Source organism: Strongylocentrotus purpuratus, unplaced genomic scaffold (genome assembly GCF_000002235.5).
Source record: "Strongylocentrotus purpuratus isolate Spur 01 unplaced genomic scaffold, Spur_5.0 spur5_scaffold_20, whole genome shotgun sequence".
Classification (NCBI taxonomy): Eukaryota; Metazoa; Echinodermata; class Echinoidea; order Camarodonta; family Strongylocentrotidae; genus Strongylocentrotus; species Strongylocentrotus purpuratus.
Genome location: NW_022145606.1, coordinates 35,337,662 through 35,362,878, shown reverse-complemented (window position 1 = coordinate 35,362,878; position 25,217 = coordinate 35,337,662). Strand labels below are relative to the sequence as shown.

The following is a 25,217-nucleotide window of genomic DNA, read 5'->3' as shown; positions in this document are numbered from 1 at the left end:
GTCGTGCAATCAACAGAGCTGATTGAACGCAGTCGTGCAATCAACAGAGCTGATTGAACACAGTCGTGCAATCAACAGAGCTGATTGCACAGAAAGCCGTCTTGCCCAAATTTCATACTGCTTCGAGCATGACAATAGTTGCACAAGTAGTAGAGTTTGAAAATGATGTTGCATCACAACAATGACATTAGAATCTAAACAACCTACACAAAATTGATAGTTTTGGTGTTATTTTACTTGAAAAACAATTATTGTATCCAATAGAAACAAAATGATGCTGTGCCAATGATTCAGGTGACATTGCATATATCAGGTGTTCCACTCTTTTGGGTACCATCCTCATTTCATTATATATTCCATTTTCATTTCTAAGAAGAAGGTTACTACATTTCAATCAATATTGTCACATTATCATGTGATTCTTACATATCAGAGAATCTAGAAATTTGTACCAAAATTATATAAAAGTAACTAAAACCGATTACACAAGTATATACAAATAACATCATTTCTCATTTAGATATGGCAAAAAATCAAGAATATGAGAAGCAAGAAAAGCCATAGTTCATATACAAAAATGGTCCGTTAAGTAGATGTCACAGTTCATAACAATTATCACACTATCTGCATAAGACACAAAGAAGCCAAGTACATGAAGTTAACACCTATCGCACCCCGCCTCTTTCAGATGGGCCTAAAACCTACAAAGAAATACTGGTATATCACCCTGTATCACAATTAAACTATATACCCGACAAAACAAACAAATATATGTTTCAAGCATATTTGAATGCAAATGAGATGTATCGTTGTACAAATGATGCATGTGAACGAGTTCATTATACCATCTATCCAGACATGAGTTGAGGCTGTATGCATCTATCGTACGAAACCTTCACGCTGAGTAAGACATGCATTAACAGCCTCAACGAGAGTGAATAGATAGTTGAATAAATGAGTGAAAAACATGCATCGTTTGTTTTAGAAAACAAATGTCCTAGATCCTTGCTAATTGATGTAAAGAGCATTCATTTCAAGATTGTTTTGTTTCATTATCGCTGACAAATAAACACTAGGTTTAATAGGCTCACTTCGGTCACACACAGAGATAAAACATTTACGGTAAGTGCACTGCTGTGCTTGGCAAACTTAAACATTGTTGGAAAGTACTGAAAAAATTGCATGTGACAAAGTTTGTCATTAAAAAAGAAAGTGAGATAATCTTGGTAAATGAATCACACGTGACCGTATTTGACCAATCAATTGATTAGGGTATAGGACTGTGTTGTATGGCTATACATATACACTGTACAATACCGGCATTGTAGAGAAATGTAAAAGTGAAAGTTTAGTTGCACAAGAGATATACTTAATGCCCCTGGCATGTAATACTGCATAAAAGTCTGTTAACCTTAAGGAGGGGGGACACCCTGTACTTTCCCACGATAACTACAACAATTTTTTTCCTTCTAATCCCTTGCTTTCATGACTTTCAAACCCCAAGACTTGTGCGTCTTTTAACACCAAATTCATGAAATTTGGACACTGGGTAATACCGCACAGTATCGAAAATTTTGTGCAGAGCGATTGTGCAGCGCGGTCACAAAATGTATCCTGTCTAAAACTGGTTCACATGAATAATTAATAGGTGATTGTTCAAAAATGATTGGAGTTATATAAAAGCAAAATGTCATACTTTTATGAGGGTCTCCTTTTATAACATAACATCAGCATAGACACCCCCCCCCCCCTCCCTTTCACCTATAGCAGTTAAGGGTCTTGTTTTAGCAACATTTATGAATCATCTTTTGGACCAGAATGCTTGGAATAATACATTATTATACATGAGCGTAAACAGCATATAATATCACACACAAACAAATCTGAGTCGATTGTGTTGCCCATGAATAAGAATAATTGAATTGCAAACAATCCTTAAAATCTGTAAATTGGCAATACAGTGTGATATCATATAATCACTATTATTATGTATAAATTGGCAAGTATTGGTTGAATTTAGTAGTGATTGATTATTCACATTGGTTTGAATTAATACAGATTATTATGGTTGTTTAAACTATGAAGGAGCTGAATGAGAAACCTAAGTGGTGCCAATTTGAGGAGTGAAAGCTGAAATTTTAACCCCTCCAGGAAAATTCTGAACCGCTAAGGGTGAATATTTAATTGATCTAGATTACACCGATATCGAGCCGTTCCTGAAGTCCGTCTTTCCGATGAAGCAATTTATGAGGACCGGCTTGCCTTCTTTGCTAAGTTTCTGGGCCTCGATCAGCTTCTGACGCACCTCGTCTTTGGATTCATTAGTGAGCTTGATGCCCACTCCTCCGATACCCTCGACCGCCTTGTCATAATCACAGAACTGCAAGGAAATGGCAAATATGGATCTATTTATAATTGAGCATTGGCGTCACCTATGCCTGGGAGACGAAGAGCGAACTGAATCACTGTAACCCTAATGTCTCTCCTACCACTTTGGGGGTGCGCTGGTGGACCGCTACACCGGGGTTTCTACCTAACATACTCCTATATGAATAGTGCAGTGGGTTCTAATCATGCAAAGGTGGTGACTCTCCTCAACACGGGTCATCCATTTAACATCCTATCCAAGGCACAGAGTGTTTTCCACTTTACATAGCCTGGGTCTATGAAACACAGGCTTCAGTCATCTGCCTGGGTTGGATTCGAACCCTCGATCTTTTGTTAGATTAAAGATGTTCATGCTTGGGTATATAGTCGTTCCTGAACTAGACAATTTGGCGAACACTGAGCCATCGGGTATTACGCTCCCGGACGGACACTAAATGGACACTGGAATGCGCGGGAGCGTAATACCCATTAGCTCAGTGTGCGGCCCTGTGCTACCCACGCATGAGCACCTTTAGTTTAGAGCCTTGCCAAATGTAGATTAATACTGTGCCGGGAATCAAACCAATGACCTTTGCATTTCAAGTCAAGTGCTTCCATCACTAGACTACAACACGTCTATGTTACAGACAAACAGACAGACAGCACACTTACCGCTAGATCACAGCTAACCCTTGAACCCAGTATAGGCACCTGTTCTCTGCAAATCTGCGTCCAGCACGCGTCATTACCAACCACCGCAATGACAGGTGTCTTGTGACGAAAGTATGTATCAAACTCCATCAGGCTGTATCCGAGCGATCCGTCACCGTACACAATCCAGATGTTGGCGTCGGGGTAGCAGAGTTTGGCGCCGAGGGCAAAGCCCCCGCCGACGCCAAGAGTTCCAAAGGCACCGGGGTCTAGCCACTTCAGTGGGCCTCTGGGTCTGTGTGAAAATTATTATATGGTGCATGACTTAGAAGTATTATCATCATTACCATCATCGCCATCGTCGTCAACTGCACCTTGCCCACAACCATCATCATCATCTTTATAACTGTTATCACCATCACCGTCATAATCTTCAGCATCGCTATCAGTTTCATTTTCATTAACATCACTGTCATCATCACCAACATCATCAGCATTTTCATAATCATCATCATCATCATCACCATCATCACCATCCTCATCATCACCACCATCATCATCACCTTAATCATCCCAATCATAGTCGTCATTATCATAATCGTTTCTATCATCATCACTATCATCATCATCTTCATCGTCACCAACACCATCATCATCACCACCATCATCACCACCATCATCACCATCATCATCACCATCATCATCATCATCACCACCAGCACCATTGTCAACATCAATATCCTCATCATCATCATTTTATTCAACATCATCATCACCATCATCATCATCAATATCATATCATCATCATCATCATAACCATCATCACCATCCTCATCATCACCACCATCATCATCACCTTCATCATCCCAATCATAGTCGTCATTATCATAATCGTTACCATCATCATCACTATCATCATCACCTTCATCGTCACCAACACCATCATCATCACCACCACCATCACCACCATCATCACCACCATCATCACCATCATCATCACCATCATCATCATCACCACCAGCACCATTGTCAACATCAATATCCTCATCATCATCATCATCATCATTTTATTCTACATCATCATCACCATCATCATCATCAATATCATATCATCATCATCATCATCATCATCATCACCATCATCATCACCATCACCACCACCACCATCATCATCATCATAATAATCATCACCATCATCAGCACCATTGTCAACATCAATATCCTCATCACCACCACCACCACCACCACCACCACCACCACCACCACCACCATCACCACTGTTTACATGGTACTTACCTGAGTATATACGCAGCGCTGCCAACAAAGTCCCCTCCGTCAGCCACGATGACACTGTTCTCCTCCATTACATCTTCAACTTGGTAGAGAACACTCAGAGGATTCAGATACCGGTCAGCTTTCTCAGATGCCTTCGTTCTACAAGAATCAATGTATAAGATGAGAGAGAGAGAGATAATAGTTTACTTTACAAGTCTAGTTTTTAAATATATAAAGTATTTAGGCGGTACATTCCGTTCTCTTCCAACACAATACATACTCTACTTGGTAGAGAACACTAAGAGGATTCAGATACTGGTCTGCTTTCTCAGATGCCTTCGTTCTACAAGAATCAGATTAGAGAGAGAGAGAAAACGGTTTAATTTACAAGTCCAGTTTTCAAATATATAAAGTATTTAGGCAGTACATTCCGCTCTCCTCCATCATATCTTCAACTTGGTAAAGAACACTCAGAGGATTCGGATACCGGTCAGCTTTCTCAGATGCCTTCGATCTACAAGAATCAGATTAGAGAGAGAGAGAGAGAGAAAACGGTTTAATTTACAAGTCTAGTTTTTAAATATATAAAGTATTTAGGCAGTACATTCCGTCCTCTTCAATCACATCCTCAACTTGGTAGAGAACACTCAGAGGATTCAGATACCGGTCGGCTTTCTCAGATGCCTTCGTTCTACAAGAATCAATATATTATAAGATGAGAGAGAGAGAGAGAGAGATAACTGTTTAATTTACAAGTCTAGTTTTTAAATATATAAAGTATTTAGGCAGTACATTCCGCTCTCTTCAATCACATCTTCAACTTGGTAGAGAACACTCAGAGGATTCAGATACCGGTCAGCTTTCTCAGATGCCTTCGTTCTACAAGAATCAATATAAGATGAGAGAGAGAGAGAGAGAGATAATAGTTTAATTTACAAGTCTAGTTTTTAAATATATAAAGTATTAAGGCAGTACATTCCGCTCTCTTCAATCACATCTTCAACTTGGTAGAGAACACTCAGAGGATTCAGATACCGGTCAGCTTTCTCAGATGCCTTCGTTCTACAAGAATCAATGTATAAGATGAGAGAGTGAGATAACGGTTTAATTTAAGTCCAGTTGTGAAATATTTTGAAATATATCTAATGAATTTAGGCAGTAGATTTAATTAACATGTAGACTTATTAATATGCACCATAATCCTCAATACCATTTTCATTTTGATCATCATCCTGATTAACACCATCATCATCATCATCACAATCATCGCAATCACTTTCATCACTACCATGTCATCATCATCCTTACTAGCACAACTACATTCATCATCAACATCATCTTTAAAGGGGAAGTCCTCCCTGATATTAAGTTGGTTTTAAAAGAAGCCGAAAAATGAGAGGTATGAATTTTGGAGGTTGCGATCAATCAAACACAAATTGGCAACTCTGATGTTTTGTGTGAGCCCCCCCCCCCCCCCCCCCATTTATTTGCTTTGTAATAAACCATCTGAAATAATTATTTTTGCCCTAAAGCAAATTTCCAGTTATACATGCACTCTATACATGTAAATAATTGTTGCAAATGTGTTTTTATACAACCCCTGTATGAAACAAATTATATATTCCACCATCAATGATTAAGAAAAGAAAAGAAATTAAGCTCCTTCTGCTCCTATTAAAACCAACTTAATATCAGGGTAGACTTGCCCTTTAAAGCCCCTCTGCACTAGTTTGGCCAGGAGGGAGTAGACCTCCCTGCATGGTCGCCACTCACCAACAGGTGGTTATCTCATCAAATCAGCTCTCAATTAACATAAGAAAAAGGGGATCATGGGGGACTAATGGTCACCAATTAGGCATTGTTTGCTATATAGAGGGTGAAAGTAGCTATAAGTAGTGCAGTGGGGCTTTAAGATTGTATCCTTACAGATTAGCTGCCTCTTTCTCTCCATCTCGTTCTCTGAGCGTCTTAATCCAATCCTCATCGCACGTGTAGCTTCCGAGACCCTTCTGTAGTTCTACCAGGTAACTCGCTGGATCAGCCTGGACGGCTAGAGCAGGCTTCCAGAATAGATCGGTGTTCTAAAAGAAGATTCAAGATATTCAGATGATAAAGTAGTGGTGGTTATTTTACCTGACTGCTAAGAAAGAATATATGCTTAGTAAATTTTAGTAAGCAACCAGAGGACCTACGACTTTAATTCTTCTCTCAGGGACCTGGTAATGAGGATTATTAATGCCTTACCAAAGGGCACTAGCGCATCGACTTAATTTCGAGCCCTGGCCGCTGGATTACGAGACCACTGCTTTACCAACTGAGCTATCGTGCCTCTAAATATTGAATGGTTTATTATTATTCCCATATCTTATAACTTTCATTGCAGGTATTCCTAGACGTTGTGTGTCTGGACAGGCTGTGTATCCAGACAGCTGATTTAAAACTACCATTTGAAGAAGTTTACGAGCAATGCTTCATACATCTTCCAAGACTTATGTCGGACAATATTATAAAGGACAAATATTCATGATGGTTAGTGCTATTTGATATAAATATTCAGTAAAATTTGATTGCGAAAGAAAAGTGTTTATGTTTGTTAAGTGTCTGGACACCCAATACCCCATGACAATCAAATTACTACTATTATCTACTCATTGCCTGCCTAGATGTTTAATACTAAAATTTCTACTTAGAGGACAAACTTTAATTCTTACTAAGTATTGCATAATAATTAGTTTGATCAATTCACTATGTACATTCAAGTTGACAAGTTCACGTTGACATTTAAGCAAATTCATCAAACAGATCATGAAATAAAAATGCGTGCAGAGACAGCTTATAAAAGGCAAGAGCCTAATATTGCTGCTGCCCACAATACCAAATAATCTACCGGTATATCTTCCCTCTCTCCTTCTCCTTCTTCTTGCTAAGGCTGGCATAACTAAGATTTGCAATCTTTAACACCGGTCGTCACTCGACCTGTTATCTTGTTTTATTTCTTTTCTACTCTGAATTAATATGATTTATTCATTATAAATGCTTTGTTTTGTATCGTATGGTTTTATTTTGTTTTGTTTTTACTGCACATTTGAATATTGTACATATTCATTGTTTTTTATGAAGTGCATAAAAAAGTAACATACCTTGTATAGTTGTTCTTTATTTCTGTTGATAGCAATGACCTTCGACCTGCTGCTCAACGATCGTCCATAATTGAGGCGGAAATCACAAACAGATCCTATATGGAATCAAAATCATTGGCATTATTAAAGACACATAAAAGTGGGCTCTTACCGGGAATTCTGACATCATTCGGGTGTTTACCCAATAACAGGCGTTGTTAATCACCAGGGTTAGCCTTAATTTTCATGACCTACAGGCTTTATGTAATGCATTGTCTTTTCCCCATATGGCAAAGTCATTATATGACTTTTGCATCAGCCGAAGACTCTCCGAGAGAAAAGGTTTTTTTCTTGATTTACCCATGGGCTTACTGTGTGCAGACTTTAACACCCGTTAATGGTATTTCCACCAAGTCTGGTGTCGGCGAATTTTGACATTCTGCACATGGAAACTGACGACCCACTACCTTTACGTATTTGCAAAGTATCATTTTGTTTGTCTTCATCACCTCGAAATTGCCAAATAGCCCGCTATTTTTTATTTAGGACCTAATCCAGAAGGTACAAATCGCGGCTTCATCAGCTCGAGACTCGACCTCAAAACTTGAAACTCGAGCTCAAGAAATTAGTTCGAAATATTTTGCTCAGCGTTCGCACATCTTTGGGCAGGTGAAGACGCATCGGACAAATAGAGGGATATTTTGCAAACTAGCCCAAGATATCTTGAGGAAACTGGTTATGGATATGGTAAAGAGAAGTGGATTGAGATGAATGGTTAATGTCTTGAGAAGGGAAGTTGATGAACCTGTGAAAAGAGCGTGGGATCTGGAAGTGGGCGGCATAAGAGGGAAAAAAAAAATTCATGGAAAAAAATAGTGAAGAAAGAAAGCAGTAAGGTTGGTCTAAATGCATACCTGCCAACATTTGAAATAAAAAGTAGGAATTTCTAGCACGTGATGCCTTCGAAAAATAAGAAACCTGTACCCTTAACAGGCGTTCGCACATTTAGCGCTAGTGTAACTGGCGAAACAAACCTTATACCTTAAAAAGCGAATACAAATTCGCTGCTCGATCATGCAGCCATCCAATGCATGCAATAAGTGAACTCTCAAATCGCGGCACATGATAAAACAAGCTTAATTTGACTTTAACAAACAAAACAAAAAACTACAACAACAACATTTTTAAAAATCAGAATTTGTAGGTTCTTAAAAGCCAGAAAATCTGAATATTTTGGATTATTTGGAAGGGTTGGCAGGAATGTAAATGAAGACTACTACCGGTACTTCTATATACTTCAGTGTAATACATGTACTACATCAGGTTTGACTGTACTTGTTAACTCCCATGATGCTTTGTACTGACCTGCTAATATGACTACCCTACCGCTACCACTACTTACTACTAGTACCACTACTTACTACTACTACTACTACTACTACTACTACTACTACTACTACTACTACTACTACTACTACTATTACTACTACTACTACTACTACTACTACTACTACTACTACTACTACTACTACTACTACTACTACTACTACTACTGCTACCACCACCACCACTCCTCCCACTACCACCACTACCACCACCACTACCACCACCACTACTACTACTAACTCCATGATGCTTTGTACTGACCTGCTAGAATGACTACGTCCGCCTCCTTGAGTGCGTCTCTCCTGCGCTGCCGGATGTGAAGCGGACTGTTCCTTCCCAGCATGCCCCTTGCCATACCAGCTAAGAAACATGGGATACCGATGGCCTACATACAAAGAGACAAATACCACTTTAACAATCAAAGGTATCGGCTTAGAACGTAAAAGTTGAGTCCAGTGAGGTCAAACAGTATCTGAGTGAAAGAATCTGCTTTGAAGCAACTAGGAAAGGTTGTTTGTGCATATAGGAAATAAGAAGTGATAAACTGAATTATTTATACCCCTTGTAAATTTGGTGCTTTTCTTGTTTTCCGTGACTCAAGAATAAAAGGTATACTGTATGTGGACTGGTTGAATAAGGGCCTTTCTTGAATACTTTTAGATGTCACATTAAAAAGAAAAACAAATCTGGACAAATAATTTTTTCACATACTTAAAAATTACAAAACTTTGTAAGGGTGTGTATAATTTTGTTGTTAACTGTTTGCTGTGACGTTCTGGAATCATTACCATGATTACCACATCGACTCAGCCTTGGTGAAAGTCACATGAAAATCAGCAATGACCATTTCACTCATATCATATGCTGACTTAAGGTACCTATCAATGAAAGCTGTACTTGCACCACTAATGTAATCTCGTATTCTTTGCAAGTTTATAGAAGTATAGCACCAACACACTTCCCATTTTATTTAGAACCTTCTTAAATCTGATGCAGCTTAACTTTTTAATTTGTTGACCATGTAGTGGATAGGAAAAAAAAGTAATTGTATTTTGTTTAGCATTGTGAATCTGTAAAATGGCTCCCAGGGAGTGGAGAATGTGTCTAGACCATGTGCTGGGAAGCTGGAATCCGATGAAAGGGGCAATAATATATCTTAGAGAAATTGTAGATGTAGCAGGCGCTTTATACATCAAATTTGCAAGTAGCGAAGCTAGAGCTCCTTAACTTCCAAGTAAATTTAAACAGACTTTTTAAATAGATCTGATGCAAGTTAACTGTGATTTAATCACTAATAAAGCTTTACTTTATTTTATTCTTGACACTAATTATGCAAGTTCACTGTATGCTTACCTCTAACGCCGTCTTCAGTTTCTCTGCAGGTAGCGGAGGCAGAGTTGCTTGACTTCCAAGTATAATAACAGGCTTCTTAGCTCTGCTTAAGATCTCTATACCCTTTTGAACTGCAGACGAGAAAACAGAAAGCAATTCAATCTTTAAAAAAATAAAAATTGATGAATTGTTTTGGGCAAGACAATGATGATTCTGCACTTCATATAAAAATTACTGTTTCTCATTTAAATTCAACACATTATTTTCCTCCTCCTCCTCCTCCTCCTCCCCATCCTTCTTCTTCTTCTTGTTCCTCTTTTCCTCCTCCTTTGCATTTAAACAAATAATACGGTGACATTGTAACCTAAGACAACATATCCAATTAAGATGCTTTTAAATGTTTGTTAAACAAGTATGATGAATATTAAACAGATAGATCACTGATACACCACTTAAATAAATTAGATAGTCATTCTTATAGTGCACACTTTGATAACACTTTTGCACTAAATGCAACCTATATACCATAAAGTTGATGTTCATCAATATACTTCATATCATATAAGGCAAATAAAGATTCTAGACTTCTGATTGGTCAAAACTGTAGGCACAAAATTTGCTACTAACTGCTGGGCAGTTCAGCAAAAGATATTGACCGGGCAAAGCTCATCTTGCGCATACAATTTCATTTCATTTCATTTATTTTCCACATTAAAAACCAGTAAAATATACAAGGTAACAGAATACATTGTACACATTTTACACATAGAGCAAATGAAAAACAGATACATCAGCATAAAAGAACAATGAAAATCTACATCAGTTAACAAACATCAACATTAAAACATAAAAAGGTGAGTAATGTAGATGGGGCTAGAAAAAGCGAAGCTTATCGAGTCTAGCCCCGGTAGCCATGAAGGGAAAGTTCACCCTGAGAATATGTGAGGCCAAGTAAAGACGGGGTAAACCCATCCTCAGTGTGGACTCTCCCTTCAAATGTCTGGTTTTATAATTATATTAAATTGACCCGATGATAACATAATTGCGATTTGAAACATATAATAATTATTTTCAAATTGATATGACTATTTAGAATTGCAAAGATATTGTTAATATTTAAATTTAAATTGTCATAATGATGTAGATTGTTTGAGACTGTCATCTAAAGTAGACCATGTAAGGTAACCCTGATACTTAACACTTCTTTGGCCAGTAGCAGTTCTGTAATAAATGCTATTTAAGGACAAACAATGGATATAGTCTTTGCACACATACAATACTCTTAGAATAGTAAATTTCTTACAAATGATTATCGACAGGTATATTTTGTTGAAATATCTTTTTGAAGTATGACACACGGGTTACAGTATATCAAAAATATATTGACTGCTTATTTATTCATTTATTTAATTGTTTGTTTTTGTTTTGTTTGTATGTTTGTTTGTTTGTTGTTGTTGTTGTGTTTTTTTTGTTTTGTTTTGTGTTTTTTTTTTTTTTTGGGGGGGGGGGGGGTCGTGGTTGAGACTATAGCTCCTTGTTGATCTTGAGACTCCACATCAAGTGCAGTTTTGAGATCACCTTGGGCATAAATTTAAACCATGCCCCCGAAAGCAGTAAATACATGTACATTAATCAGTTACAGCCACACAAAGACTCACAGAAAATGTGTTTCAAAGGCTAAATAGTATTACACATGTGAAATCTATTCCCCGAACCATCCTGCATAGGCCCCGCCCTACTCACCTTGAAGGGGCGTGGCAAGAGGTTGATTGACAGGCAAGGGGGAGGTGTCTCGCTTCTCAAAGGCTCCGGCAAAGATGTTATTGATGAATGTCATGATATACCTGAAATACAGTGATAAAAAGAAAAGGTTTGGTTCTGTTAAAGGGAGAGGGTCATCAGTTTCCATGTGCAGTAGGTCATAAATCACTGACACCAGACTTGGTGGAAATACCATGAATGGGTGTACAAGTCTCGCACAGCAAACCTACGCTCCCATCAAGAAATTACCCTCGTCTTTTGGAGGTTTTGGGGTGAGGGAAAAGTGAGATGATGTCTTTACCATAATATAGTGAGTGAGAGTGAGAGTGCTTAAAATAGACTGCAGACTTTAAACACCCTTTTCTCTTAAAAGTAACATTCTGTGGGACTGGACATTCTTTTATTATCCAATTGAGTTCGGGACATCCAATTGTGAGAAGTTATATATCATTTTAAAGCTGAGAATCTCCTCTTCCAGACTCGACCCTAGCTAAAAAATATTTTTCTGGAAACTTTTTGGTGGTTTTGTAGTGCAGGGTCACATTATGTGATAAATTTAGCCCTACCGTAAAAGTAAATCATGTTGTGAAAGGGTTAAAGGTATCATTTAACAAATCTGAGATGCATGGCCATACAGGTTATCAGTGTCTGTGATATGGTGTTATATTGAAGCCATAAAAGAATCGCGCTTCAAAATGATCAAAAAGTGCCTCAAAAAAGTAAAAATCTTTGGGTGACCGGTTTTACCAAACTTGGTTTCCCCAATAGTCTGTAGTGTTATGAAAACTGTTAGGCAAACGCAAAATTTGGTTTCGATTTACAATCATACACATCTTGATAATCAGACAGGCAATCGGCTTGTAAATGTCATGGGATTCCTGACTGACCTAAAGGTTTATGATTATCATTGCAGCATGAGCTAAATCCAGGATTTTGTTTCAGAATCTGAGACAAAGTTACTGAATCCCTTTAAGGAGAAGTACACGCAACTCACCAGTGTATGATACCATTGACCAATCCAGCCGGCTTGCCCTTCGCTGCTACTTCACGGAGCACCAGCTCATGACTGTACAGAACATCAATGGGCAGCTCCACAAAAACCGGTCCTAAGAATCAAACAAGGGAGGGAGAAGAGTTTTGATTCAAAATTAATAGAACAGTGAAACCTGTCTATAAACTATAAAGACCACCCAACAGAGACAAGGAAAGTGGTCATTAAAAAAAATAATTGAATGTACAGGTGCCTATAGTACATGTTTCAATGAGAAACCATTTTCAACAAATACTGGTCCTGAAAATCAAACAGGGGAGGGAGAAGAGTTGTGAATAGCTGGGTATTGTGAGATTTGATTATAAATTAATAAAACAGCAAAACCTGTCTATAAATTATAAAGACCATCCAAGGAAGACAAGGAAAGTGGTCATTACAAAAATTATTTGAACATGTACAGGTGCCCATAGTACATGTTTCAATGAGAAACCATTTTCAACAAATGCTGGTCCTGAAAATCAAACGAAGGAGGGAGGAGAGTTGTGATCAGCTGGGTATTGTGAGATCGGATTAGAAATTAATAAAGCAGTGAAACCTGCCTATAAAGGCTACCCAAGGGAGACAAGAAAAGTGGTCTTTATAGGCAGTTGGTCTTTATGTATAATAGTACATGTTTAATGAGAAACCATTTTCAACAAATAATGGACCTGAAAATCAAACGGAGGGAGGAGTCAAGAAGAGCTTGGTATCATGAGATTTGATTAGAAATTAATAAAACAGTGAAACCTGCCTATAAAGGCTACCCAAGGGAGACAAGAAAAGTGGTCTTTATAGGCAGGTGGTCTTTATGCACAGGTGCCTAAAGTACATGTTTCAATGAGAAACCATTTTCAACAAAATACTGGTCCTGAAAATCAAACGAAGGAGGGAGAAGAGTCGTGAAAAGCTTGGTATTGTGACATTAGATTAGAAAATAATTAAACAGTGAAACCTGTCTGTAAAGACCACTCAAGGGAGACAAGAAAAGTGGTCTTTGTGTACAGGTGCCTATAGTACATGTTTGGCATTTTGACTGTAATAATATAGATTCAAATAGCACTTTTAAAACAAAATACCCTCTCTGAGCACTTTACAGATTTATTATTATCCTGATCATTGGATTTATTCATGCACAATGTGCACCATCTCCACTCCCTGGGGAATATTCCTACCAAAAGGTCATTGTGAGAGCAATTGGCAATTACTCACCGCCCCTGACTCTCATAGCTGGTATGATATCTCTTATCTATATTATTGAGATACATATTTTACAGAGGTCTGAAACAGATAATTGGTGTTAACACCATTATTATTTGCATTCACACGGAATACCATACCTGGCGTGCCTGACTGTGCAACCTGTATAGCTCTTCTCATTGCTGGTATAATATCTCTGATTTGTGTTATTGAGATACATATCTTGCAGAGAGGTTTGAACAGAGCCATCTGGTCTATATCTTGGAGAGCTCCGCGGCCCTGCCACAAAAAAATAGAATAAATATTAAATATCAAATAATATAAATCTGTTAAATATTAAAGGTTGTTAAAAAGGATAATTCATGGTAAAGATGGAAGGAAATTTGAGAGTTTTTACATAGGTTTCCAGGGGAGTGTTTCACAAAGACTAAGATTGACTTTAAGTTGGACTTAGGTATGACAGGCCGTTCATGCCACTGGTTGCTTTCACCATTGGTCTCTCAATTACGATCTTTAGACAATATTTTTTCCTTCAATAATGAACTATCAAAAAAGCTAAATTCTGTAGATGTGTGACCATGATTTGTACGACCCTTGGAGAGACCATTGCCAGTAAATTGTGAGTGCAAGCAGTGGCATGAACAGCCTGCCATAGTTAAGTCAAACTTAGTCTTTGTGAAACACCCCCCTAGTCTAGTTGATACCTCACAAGAATGTTGATCACATGGTTTGGGGTTTGGGCCTCGCCGCGGGACAAATTATGCCCTTTGGCAAGATGTTGACCTACATTTGCCACTCTCCACCCAGGTGTGGTAAAATAGTACCTGGTAGGAATTCATTCCTTGAAGGCTTTTTAGTGCCTTAGGCCAGCTGGGATAAAGCCAGGTTCATAATGAGCAAGATTGAGCATCCACTGGAATAGATCCATGCGCAATAAAAACGTAACTATCTATCAACATTATTTCCCCTAATTCATTTTTTTGCTAGTTTGAAAAAATATCATAGTAGTAATGAAAAAGAAAATGAAAATGATTCCTCCTCAACTACCCTCATATTCGACATATGACAGGAAGAAGAAATAAACTGTAGCTGAATAATTTGGATCAAACTGTTATGTGTGCGTACCGTCAGTGTGGATTTCTATGTACTCATTTCCATGTGCTATGCTTTTTTGAGCAATTCAATTTTTATTGATTTTGATGAAAATTTTAATAAACGAGCAATTGAACATTTTATTTCACAAATATGGCATTGTAACTTGAGAACTTCATGCCATACTATACATGTACATTGTAAAGTACACAAATTATGACTACCGGTACTATACATGTATGTGTGTAGTCCCCTATACTGGTAATCATTTACATGTGCAGTGCTTGTGACTTTTTAGTATTAAAGATTAGGTCAATTTTGTTCCATTTTAAAACAAATCACAGAGGTAATTTGACCTCTAATTGGAATTTTTCAAATTAACTTTATGGCACACTATTCAGTGTAGAAGGTCAATTGTGAGTAACAGTGATCATAAGACCTAAAGTTTGTTGACCTATGATTGAAGGCCTATTGATAGGAAATCACGGGATGAAACCATCAGCAACCACAAATTGATGTTATAGAAACAGATTCAGATCAACTAATGAGTTCAGTGATTCTTCATCAAAATAAAGGTTAACATTGTTGCTTTGCCTATCGGATATCCCTAGTTCTCTCCTCCACATTGTGTATTACTTACACTTACCAGAATAAATGGCCTACATGTAAGTATGCTCAGGGAGCTGTCTTAAACTTACAGGTAGATTAAAATACTGAACCAAAAGCTTCAAGTGAATATGAATGTTGGCTTCGTAATTATTTATCTAAGCCAAAAACTGAGTGAAATGCTCATCCTTCTGACACACAGTGTAAGTAATGAATTGAATACCACCACTGTTTTTTCATTTGACCTTTTCCTTACTTTACAACAAAAGTACAGCACATTGCCAATATGCACAAGAATACTATTCATACACATACACTCACTGCCAATAAGTTCAGTCAACATTGCCTCTTTGTTGTAAAACTAAGCCATTTTTTTTTTCTTTTGTACAAAAAATATTAAAAAGGGGGAGGGATATTGCATATTGTTGTCAGCAGTGCAAATATGAAGCAGTAAGTGAATAGAGATCAACAAACAAGAGGCTCACATCGCCTGACCTGTGCCCTTTGTAGTACCAATTGTCTCTTATCTATTATTAACCAACAACTGAATTCAAAGTATGAGACAACTCCAAACTGTAATCTATGGTCTTCCCATTTGCCAGTGAAAATTGTACGCTTTGTGCTAAAAACAAGCTCCAAATTAGGGAATTCAAAAATGATTATTACCAAGGACAACTTCAAATCTTTTATTTTATACTCAGTCCCTTTTAGGATCCTTGAAACCCTGCCTAACCCAGTCCCTTTCTCCTGAGGTAATGGTATGACCCTGAAGTGCTAGCCCCCTTTGATATTGATGTACTAGTAACCTTCCCAGTTAATAACAAACTAGGAGGTTATGACACATTACTCTTTAAAGAGTAAACCTAGTTCTGGCTGTAACATTTTCATAACACCCTGCATACCCCTACCATGGAAAATGGTACGACCCACTACCCACCTTTAATAATGTACCAGCGGCTCCTCCCATTAGCAGAACGGGGGATTCTGCCATCTGAGCATTTTTCACAGCTGTGATGGTGTTTGTAAGCCCAGGTCCGGCTGTGACAATGGCAGCTCCAATCACACCAGATAGCCTTGCAACGGCATCGGCTGCAAACACTGCTGTGGCCTAAAAAAAATTAAAAAAAAAAAAATATTGTAGAAATTAGATTTATACAAGTTCCCCTTTGTTTCCAAAGGTTAAAAAATGCAGACTACTATTAGTTTTAAAGCTTGAAATATCATTCCTCAAACAGTATATACATGTAACAGAAATAACATATGAGACATTATATACCTCACTTAAGAAATCCAGCCATCTGATTGGTCGAATTGCATTCATAAACTTCAACTGTTCCTGTAAAATTCTCGGTAACCATGCATAAAACATTTCAATATTTTTAATAACCATGGTTATTAAAAAAAGTTGGTCAGCCTCCATGGTTACCCCATAGGTTTACATGTTAAAAAATGGTTTGAGCGATGGAGGATGCCGTATGTGTGCGAAGGATTGGTCGGTAATTTCAATACAATTGAATCTCGATCGATCTTACCGACAATTTTATCTTGCATTGTTGACATGAAGACGAAAATAAACTTCCAAAAACAAAAAAACAACATCTGCCGATAGATCTTGATCTAAGTTCGTGCCAATATGCATTGCAAAAGTAAAAGAAGAGTCCGTACTATGGAGCTTTTGCGAAGCATTCATCACACGCGAAGCCGGTTTCAATCCATTTAAATGTATATATTGGAGAAAACTGCCAAGCATGTTAACGGCGGGCCATAGCCGAGTGGTCTAAGCGTTGGTTTTCGGTACTCCACTTGTTGTACGCAAGGGTTCGAAACCCGTCTTCGACAAAATGATAAATATTTTTCATTTTTCATTTTTTAGTCTATTTTTTTTCGGCATATAAAAGTATTAATGACTGCTTTAATATTCGAGAAATAGTTGTTTTATTACGCTCTCGGGAAGGTTACAATTGGGCTATTCCCCTCGGCAAGCCTCGGGGAATAGCACAATTCTAACCTTCCCTTGAGCGTAATAAAACAACTATTTCTCTCAAAGCAGTCATTAATACTATAATATTAGATAGCTTAGACAGATACCGAGATGTGATTGGTCTAGAGCTTGTCACGTGATATCAATTGTGAGGATCCAAATTGTTATATTTTCCTGGTTGGTCATATTTTCCTGGTTGGTTATATTTTACCGGCTGGTGAAATTTTTTGTTCATGATTTTTTTTTTCCCTTGAAATTATTTTTTCCACATTTTCTTGTTTTACCCAAAAATGCTTTTTTGGGTAATTTGTTTTTTTCCCCAAAAAATGCCTTTTGGGGTAAGAATTTTTTTTTTTTCCCCCAAATTTTTTTTATTATTTTTTTTTTTATTGAACTATCTCAACAGATTATTTTTCCGCAATTTTGATTGTTCCAGATTTTTTTTTTTTTTAATTTCAGGCAAAAAAAAATATGGACCCCCCCTCCCCCCCCCCCCCCCCCCCCCTACAAAAAAAAAAACCAAGGCTATCTAATATAACAGTTATTGACTGGCAGGGGGTATATAACATTCTTTGGACCTGAAGGGAGTTATATTTTCCCTCGTGACCATATTTTCCCTCAGCGCTGGGAGCTTCGGGAAAATAATACCACTTGGGAAATATAACTCCCTTCAGGTCCAAAGAATGTTCTATTACACCCTTGCCAGTCAATAACTGTGTAATATTATTTTTTAACTTTTTCAATAACTTGCAATTTTCTTCCAAATTGTCTACATTAAGATATATGCTTGATTCAAACTCTAAACAATGACATGGATGGCCATTTAGGGTGGAGCAAAGTGAGATTGAAAATATCTAGTCTGTCTATCAGTGTGACATTGACAAAGTAAGAGTTAATTGGTAACTTATCATGACAACTTTTCATTACAGGCAGTTCTCCTGCAGTTGTGAAAGATACAGTACATGCATTTTTTTGTAATAATAATAATAATTGGATTTATATAGCGCCTTTTCCAAAGGTTACAAGGCGCTGCTCTCCTAGACTTTCGACAATTTAAAGGGATCGTTTAGCAATGTTAAATCTGAGATACACGGCCCTACAGGTTATCAGTGTCTGTGATATGGTGTAATATTGAAGCCCTAAAAAAAATCGCGCTTCAAGATGATCAAGAAGTGCCTAAAAAAAGTAAAAATCTTTGAGTGACCGGTTTTACCATACTCGTTTTCCCCAATAGACTGTAGTGTTATGAAAACCGCCAGGCGAACGGTTTTCAAAATTTGTAATTCCAATCATAAATATCTTGATAATCAGACAGGCGATCGGCTTGTAAAAGTCATGGGGTTCCTGACTGACCTAAAGGTTTATAATTATCATTGCATAACGAGCTAAATCCAGAATTTTGTTTCAGAATCTGAGACAAAGTTACCGGATCCCTTTAAGAGGAGTTGTACAGGTAAGTTTTCAGATGTTTTTTGAAATTTGTTCCAGAGACGTGGGGCTAAGGACTGAAAGGATTTGAAACCAGCCTGTTCACGGGATTTGGGAATGACAAAGGTTGGAGCTGATGAAGACCTAAGGGAATAGGATGTTCTCTGTTGCTGAATGAGTGAGGAAATGTATACAGGAAGGGTGGTTGACATAGATTTAAAAGTTTGAACAAGTATCCGGTATTGTATTCTATCAGCAACTGGGAGCCAGTGTAGTTCCTGTAGTAAGGACAGTCGATCAGAAAAATAAAGTCCACGACTCCACCCTCCGTAGGATGGGAAAGTCATTTTAGTTTGCTCAGCATTGCGAGTATCTGTAAAATAGCGCCTGGCTTGAATGCTCCCCAGTGGAGTGGAGAATGGGCATACAGTACATTGCTGACAGACAAGCCTGAATCCTATGTCTGCTATATTGCTAACAATATATGTACCTGTACATGTATTTCCGTAAAGCGCTCAGAGATTCGTTGTGAATGTACTAGATCTAAGCACTATGTAAACCCTGAATAAAATTACAATTATTATTATATTTCCTTTGAGAACTCATCATAAATATTTTTTCACCTTCGTTTCCATGAATTTAAAATTCTCTTTTAATTAATAAACTAAAATGTTTCTGACCTCATGTCTAGTGTCCACTATCCTGATGCCCAGTTTCTCAGCGGAAACGTTGACCGGCGAGATGTGACCTCCACACAGCGTGAAGAGAAACTTGACCCCGTGTGCCTTGAGCGTCTCCGCTACCAGCTCACCTCCTGTACGCTTGCAGTTTGTGTCTGCCTGCAAGGTCAAAGGTTAAAGTTCAATTTGAATACTGGAATTCTAGTCATGAATAATACATTTTTAATATATTGTGTTGGAACTTTGGAAGACCAAAAAACTGTAGCCTTGAATGCTGGGAGCACTGACATCGGTAGCCTAGAAGAGATGGGTTAACATTGAATGGTGGATACGAGCGCTATAAAAAATCCAATATTATAATTATTGTTATTATTATCATTAAATCTTTTAATAGGTTTTGCATTGATAGATGTAAATACAGTGATGTGCAAAATGTTTGTTGGTAAGTCCAGCTTTGGGAAGAATTTGAGTGAATAAACATTAGATTGAGCATACGGACAAGAAATACACAAACAAATTCATAATAATGACAAATTCAAACAAAGCAAATGCTTTAATAAAAATAATTATAATAATTTAACAACATTTAGTACTTAGTACTAGTATCTAATATTATGTGTAATGTATTTATAGGTTATTGCAATGGAGATTCAGTTGAATAGCAATGCATGCCTCAAAACTTTAAAGAGTTACATGTAGGCTTTTATAAAACTCAGGAATCAATCAAATTTACACTTTAGAGTTTAGACATAACATCTGAAACTAAATCATCTGCATTGTTAGTTTCATACAGACAGCAGCCAGATGAAGTTAGCAAAACACTTCACTATATAGGCTTTCCTTCATCAGATCGAGTTTGCCAAATAACCCGCTATTCCAACCATCTTGATTGCAAATTAACCAGATTATTGCATCCTCATCAGCCCCCAGTTGCAAATAGCTGGATATTTGGTAGAGAAATATTCCGAGAATTGTTGGTCTTGTTTCCAAAATATCCTGCAATTTGGGAAATAGCAGGCTAATTTGCGCCCGTCTGAGCTAGTTTGGGATGAGCGTGGTGAAGATGCAATTCTGAGCTTTGGGATAATATCCCGAGTCTGACAAGTGACAAGAGCGGGTTATTTGGCAAACTCGAGCTGATGAGGACAGGCCCATGGTACAAAAGAATCTAACCCCATGAATTCAGTTGGGGTCAAAGTCTACTTGTGATGTACTGTATTTACACAAACCACAGATTTCTGTAGTGAATCAACTTATTTTTAGATTACAAAGCTCAAAATGCTGATAAGACAAAGGATTTAAAGTGGGTTGATATAATCAGAAATGAGTGGTCCACGCTTCGGATCATTCATAGGTAATCTATAGCCCCCACTGGACTTTCAAAACCCTTCTCAATGTAATGTTTGACATTGCAATTACTTAATGTATTATAATTAAGTATGTTACTCTAATTGATTTTTTATGCATTTTTGTTATCTGTATAAACTTTGCTCTTAATGAATTAATATTTTAGCTACATGTCTTTTGTTTTAAAGGTTTTCGTATTTCGTTCTTGTAACTAGAATATACTTGTACATGCTTAGTTTTTACTTTTTAAAGCGCATAGAGAAACTTTTGTTTATTATGCACTTAAAGGTAATACAAAGTTTTGGGAAATTTTGAAAATTGGGTGGATAGTGAATCTTTACAATTTTGATATATTTGGATGCCCCTGTGGATGTATTATAAGCACAAAAAAAAATAGCCCCTAAAACACTTCTGTTTTCGACAAAAATTGAATATCAAAATTTACCGGTGCTCCCGGTAAATAATGATAAATTTCAAATAGCACCTATGGCTGTATAATGGTAGCTGCGACCATGAAAATCTCAGAATATGTAGTTAGGATATATAATTTCCAACTGGGAATAGCTTATCAATCGATTTTAGTCAAGAAACATCGTTTCATAGCTAAATTTATATCTTGACCTTGAGAGGGAGCTATACAACATAAAGAGTTTATTATTTATAATTTCATAACTTTAGACTCGATTTCAACCGCGACAACAATCAATGTATATTGTAGGAACGCATGCTTCCAATATGTTAATTTGAACCAAATTCATGACCCCATACCAAAACTTTGTAATACCTTTAAATTGTAAATCAATCTTTATTATTATTATGTTCTATTCATTCTCCTGAAGACTATAAGAGCATACTGATTGAAACATTGAGATCCAATTTAGCTCTTACTTTAATAACAGAGTTTACTATAGCATTTGTCAGGGCTCTTATTCCTTACAAAGAAATACATGATGCAACCCTGAAACTTTACCTACAATTTAATTTCCAACTTATCTATCTTTGTTTGACAAGCCCTTACTCTACAACAAATTGGTACTCAACTTTTCATATTAACTAATGGCCATGAACGGCTTCTTTTACATTAAAGCTGGACTGCACTACTTGTAGCTCCACTTGGGCCCTCTATATAGCAAACAATGCCCAAGTGATACTTGTTGGTCCCCCATGGTCCCCTTTTTCTTAATATGTTAATTGAGAGCTGATTTGTTGAGATAACCACTTGTCAGTGACCACGCAGGGAGGTCTAATCACTCCTGGCCAAACTACATGTAGTGCAGATCTATTGGCTTTAGATTCTTACTCTAGAACGAGCGACTAGCTGACTTCTGTTTTTTTATGATATCAATCTGGTGGACCTTCACCTTTCCTTGTTTAGAGTATGGACTTTGATTTGCTGTGGAGTAAGGTCAAGATTCAAATAGTGTCCCTAGAATTATGATCAGATTTGATTGTCTGAAAGTCAACTATAGGCCTACAGATAATGGGCTTGTGTATCTGAATGCTTAACAAAAATAAAACCATCAATTTTGCCTTTGGATTATTTGATAACGGTATTTGTATTTCATATTTGCTGAATGGGGTTTATACTGTGTTTTAAATAGATTAATGAATCAATCAAAACTGACCTTCACAATTATTCATCATTTATAATATTGTCCACCATAATTGTCAAAAGATTTCCAATAATATTGCTTGTAATTAAGTTACACTTTCTACCTTACTGTCTGGGGCCAGGTAACCAACCTTTCTGGGCACAATGGGCATGCATGATGCACTCCAGCAAAGCATAGAGAGTCAATGCTAATGTGTATTGACCTCTAGCACTGCATACTTGCTGTGAGGCAGGTATTATTAGACCCATACACAATATACACACCACACACTATTGCATAGAATGCATATAATCACGCCGATGCGGCTGTATAAGCAAAGTTTGACAGTAGGTCTTACAATTTGAATTTTTAAATTATTCTTTTTAACATCTGTAGAGTCTAGACCTAAGTTGAAAAAAATGTATTTTACTGCTAGACCTATGTAGGCCTAGATCTAGGTGTCATCAATTGTGACTAACGTACCGATTTTTAGTGAAATCAGTTGAGTTTTGTACAGTGGTGTTTGAAATGTGCGCATAGGGTCTATGCAAATGAGGATTAAACGCCACTTTATTAATTCTACGCACAATTACAAGCGCACCAAACTATGAGTGCAGGCGCGGCCAATGAGATGAGAGAAAAGATACAACAAGAGATAACACAAAAGTTACAACAATGTTCAGAATACCAACTTTATCTTATCTCCAAAGATACAACAATATTAGAGATAACACAGGGTTCAGAATACCGCCCCTGCAGCAGTGGTGGTCATCCCGCGTACTCGCAGCTGTGAGGAGCTCGGTGCCGGAGATTCAGAGAGTGCATATGGAGCCGGTGGTAGAGGGGAATCGGCCCGGCCGTGGACCCGTACCACACCGACACTTTTACCGGCAGTATAGTATCCGGTGGGCGCGGCGGATGCCCAAATGGTCCAGACGAAATCGAAAACAAAGTCAAAGCATTGCACGCAAATATACTTACCGGATGAAAGAATTGATAAATCAAGTTGTTCTTCCACACGACGATTCCAAAAGCAAGGAGCGGAAGTGCCAGTATAGTGACAATAATGCACAGAATCACAAACAGAAAAGTAGCCATTTTGACATCAAAAAGCGAACACCATACAGAGGCATGGATAATTCGCTAGCCAACTATTTTTTAGAATTGCGCAATTTAAATCCGATCTCAGGAGACTCAAGCTGGCGCTATGCTAAAAACGTGGAAAAGGCATCCCTTGCAAAATACCCAGCCTGTGCCGCATAAAAAAATAACGCTGTCCGGACAGGTTGGTACACAACCCGGACAATTGATTAAAGGTAATACAAAGTTTTGGAAAATTTTGAAAATTGGGTGGATAGTGAATCTTTACAATTTTGATATATTTGGATGCCCCTGTGGATGTATTATAAGTACTAAAAAAAAAAATAGCCCCTAAAACACTTTTGTTTTCGAGAAAATTTGAATATAAAAATTTACCGGTGCTCCCGGTAAATTTTGATAAATTTCAAATAGCACCTATGGACGTACATGGTAGCTGCGACCATGAAAATCTCAGAATACGTAGTTGTGATATATAATTTCCAAATGGGAATAGCTAATCGGTTGATTTTAGTCAAGAAAGATTGTTTCATAGCTAAATTAATATCTTGACCTTGAGAGGGAGCTATATAAGAAGTTTATTATTTACAATTTCATAACTTTAGACTCGATTTCAACCACGACAACGATCAATGAATATTGTAGAAACGCATACGCTTCCAATATGTTAATTTGAACCAAATTCATGACCCCATACCAAAACTTTGTAATACCTTTAAAACAGCAATCTAACGGAAGTGTTTATATGCTCTACTTGACATCCCATACCCCAAAACCGATTTCAAAAAAAGATCATTCTCATATAAAGCAAGCACCCTATTTAATAAACTTCCTTCCTCAATCCAATCAACCAAATCAGTTCAAATATTTAAGCGCGGATGCAAATTGGCAAAGCATTTATTATAGTCGAATCTCCGTTCTTATTTCCCTCTACCGGTATAATTATTTTTCTTATGTTATATATGTTTGTACTCTATATTATGTCAAATAATTATGTCAATGTTTAGTTTTGATGAATGTTATATTTTGTATATAATCCTTGTATTTTTGTATATCGCACATTTGTTATGTCAGAGGGCGTACTTGGAAAGCAGTTTTGTTAAACTGAATGTACCTACCCTCTATTTTAAATAAAACTTGAATAAATAAATAAATAAATAAATAAATAAGCAATATTTCATGAATCTTGTAAGAATTATGTTAGAAAGAATTATAGAGGACAAATATTCATGACGGTTATTGCTATTTGACGAACATGTTTCGTTAAATCCAAAG

The 25,217-nt window shown here is 37.2% G+C and overlaps 1 protein-coding gene across 1 annotated transcript; it reads right to left on the bottom strand.

Annotated features, from left to right (window-relative positions):
* Positions 1 to 213: 213 nt before the first annotated feature.
* LOC593426 (acetolactate synthase-like protein) lies at positions 214 to 24,003 on the bottom strand. The gene is made up of 13 exons (XM_030993300.1): positions 23,826 to 24,003; positions 19,906 to 20,064; positions 16,754 to 16,924; positions 14,259 to 14,397; positions 12,886 to 12,997; positions 11,874 to 11,974; positions 10,152 to 10,261; positions 9,060 to 9,183; positions 7,434 to 7,528; positions 6,220 to 6,374; positions 4,315 to 4,452; positions 3,040 to 3,313; positions 214 to 2,380 (listed from the first exon to the last, which is right to left on the bottom strand). The coding sequence occupies exons 1-13, from the start codon at positions 23,940 to 23,942 to the stop codon at positions 2,195 to 2,197; spliced, it is 1,881 nt and encodes a 626-aa protein (XP_030849160.1). The 5' UTR covers positions 23,943 to 24,003; the 3' UTR covers positions 214 to 2,194.
* Positions 24,004 to 25,217: the final 1,214 nt, after the last annotated feature.

Coding starts and splice junctions, on each gene's coding strand:
- LOC593426 (XM_030993300.1), bottom strand. CDS start 23,942: ATGGCTACTTTTCTGTTTGTGATTCTGTGCATTATTGTCACTATACTG. Junction 10,262..11,873: donor TCTTGCCACGCCCCTTCAAG/GTGAGTAGGGCG, acceptor TCTCGTCTGCAG/TTCAAAAGGGTATAGAGATC. Junction 6,375..7,433: donor ATAAAGAACAACTATACAAG/GTATGTTACTTT, acceptor ATCTTCTTTTAG/AACACCGATCTATTCTGGAA.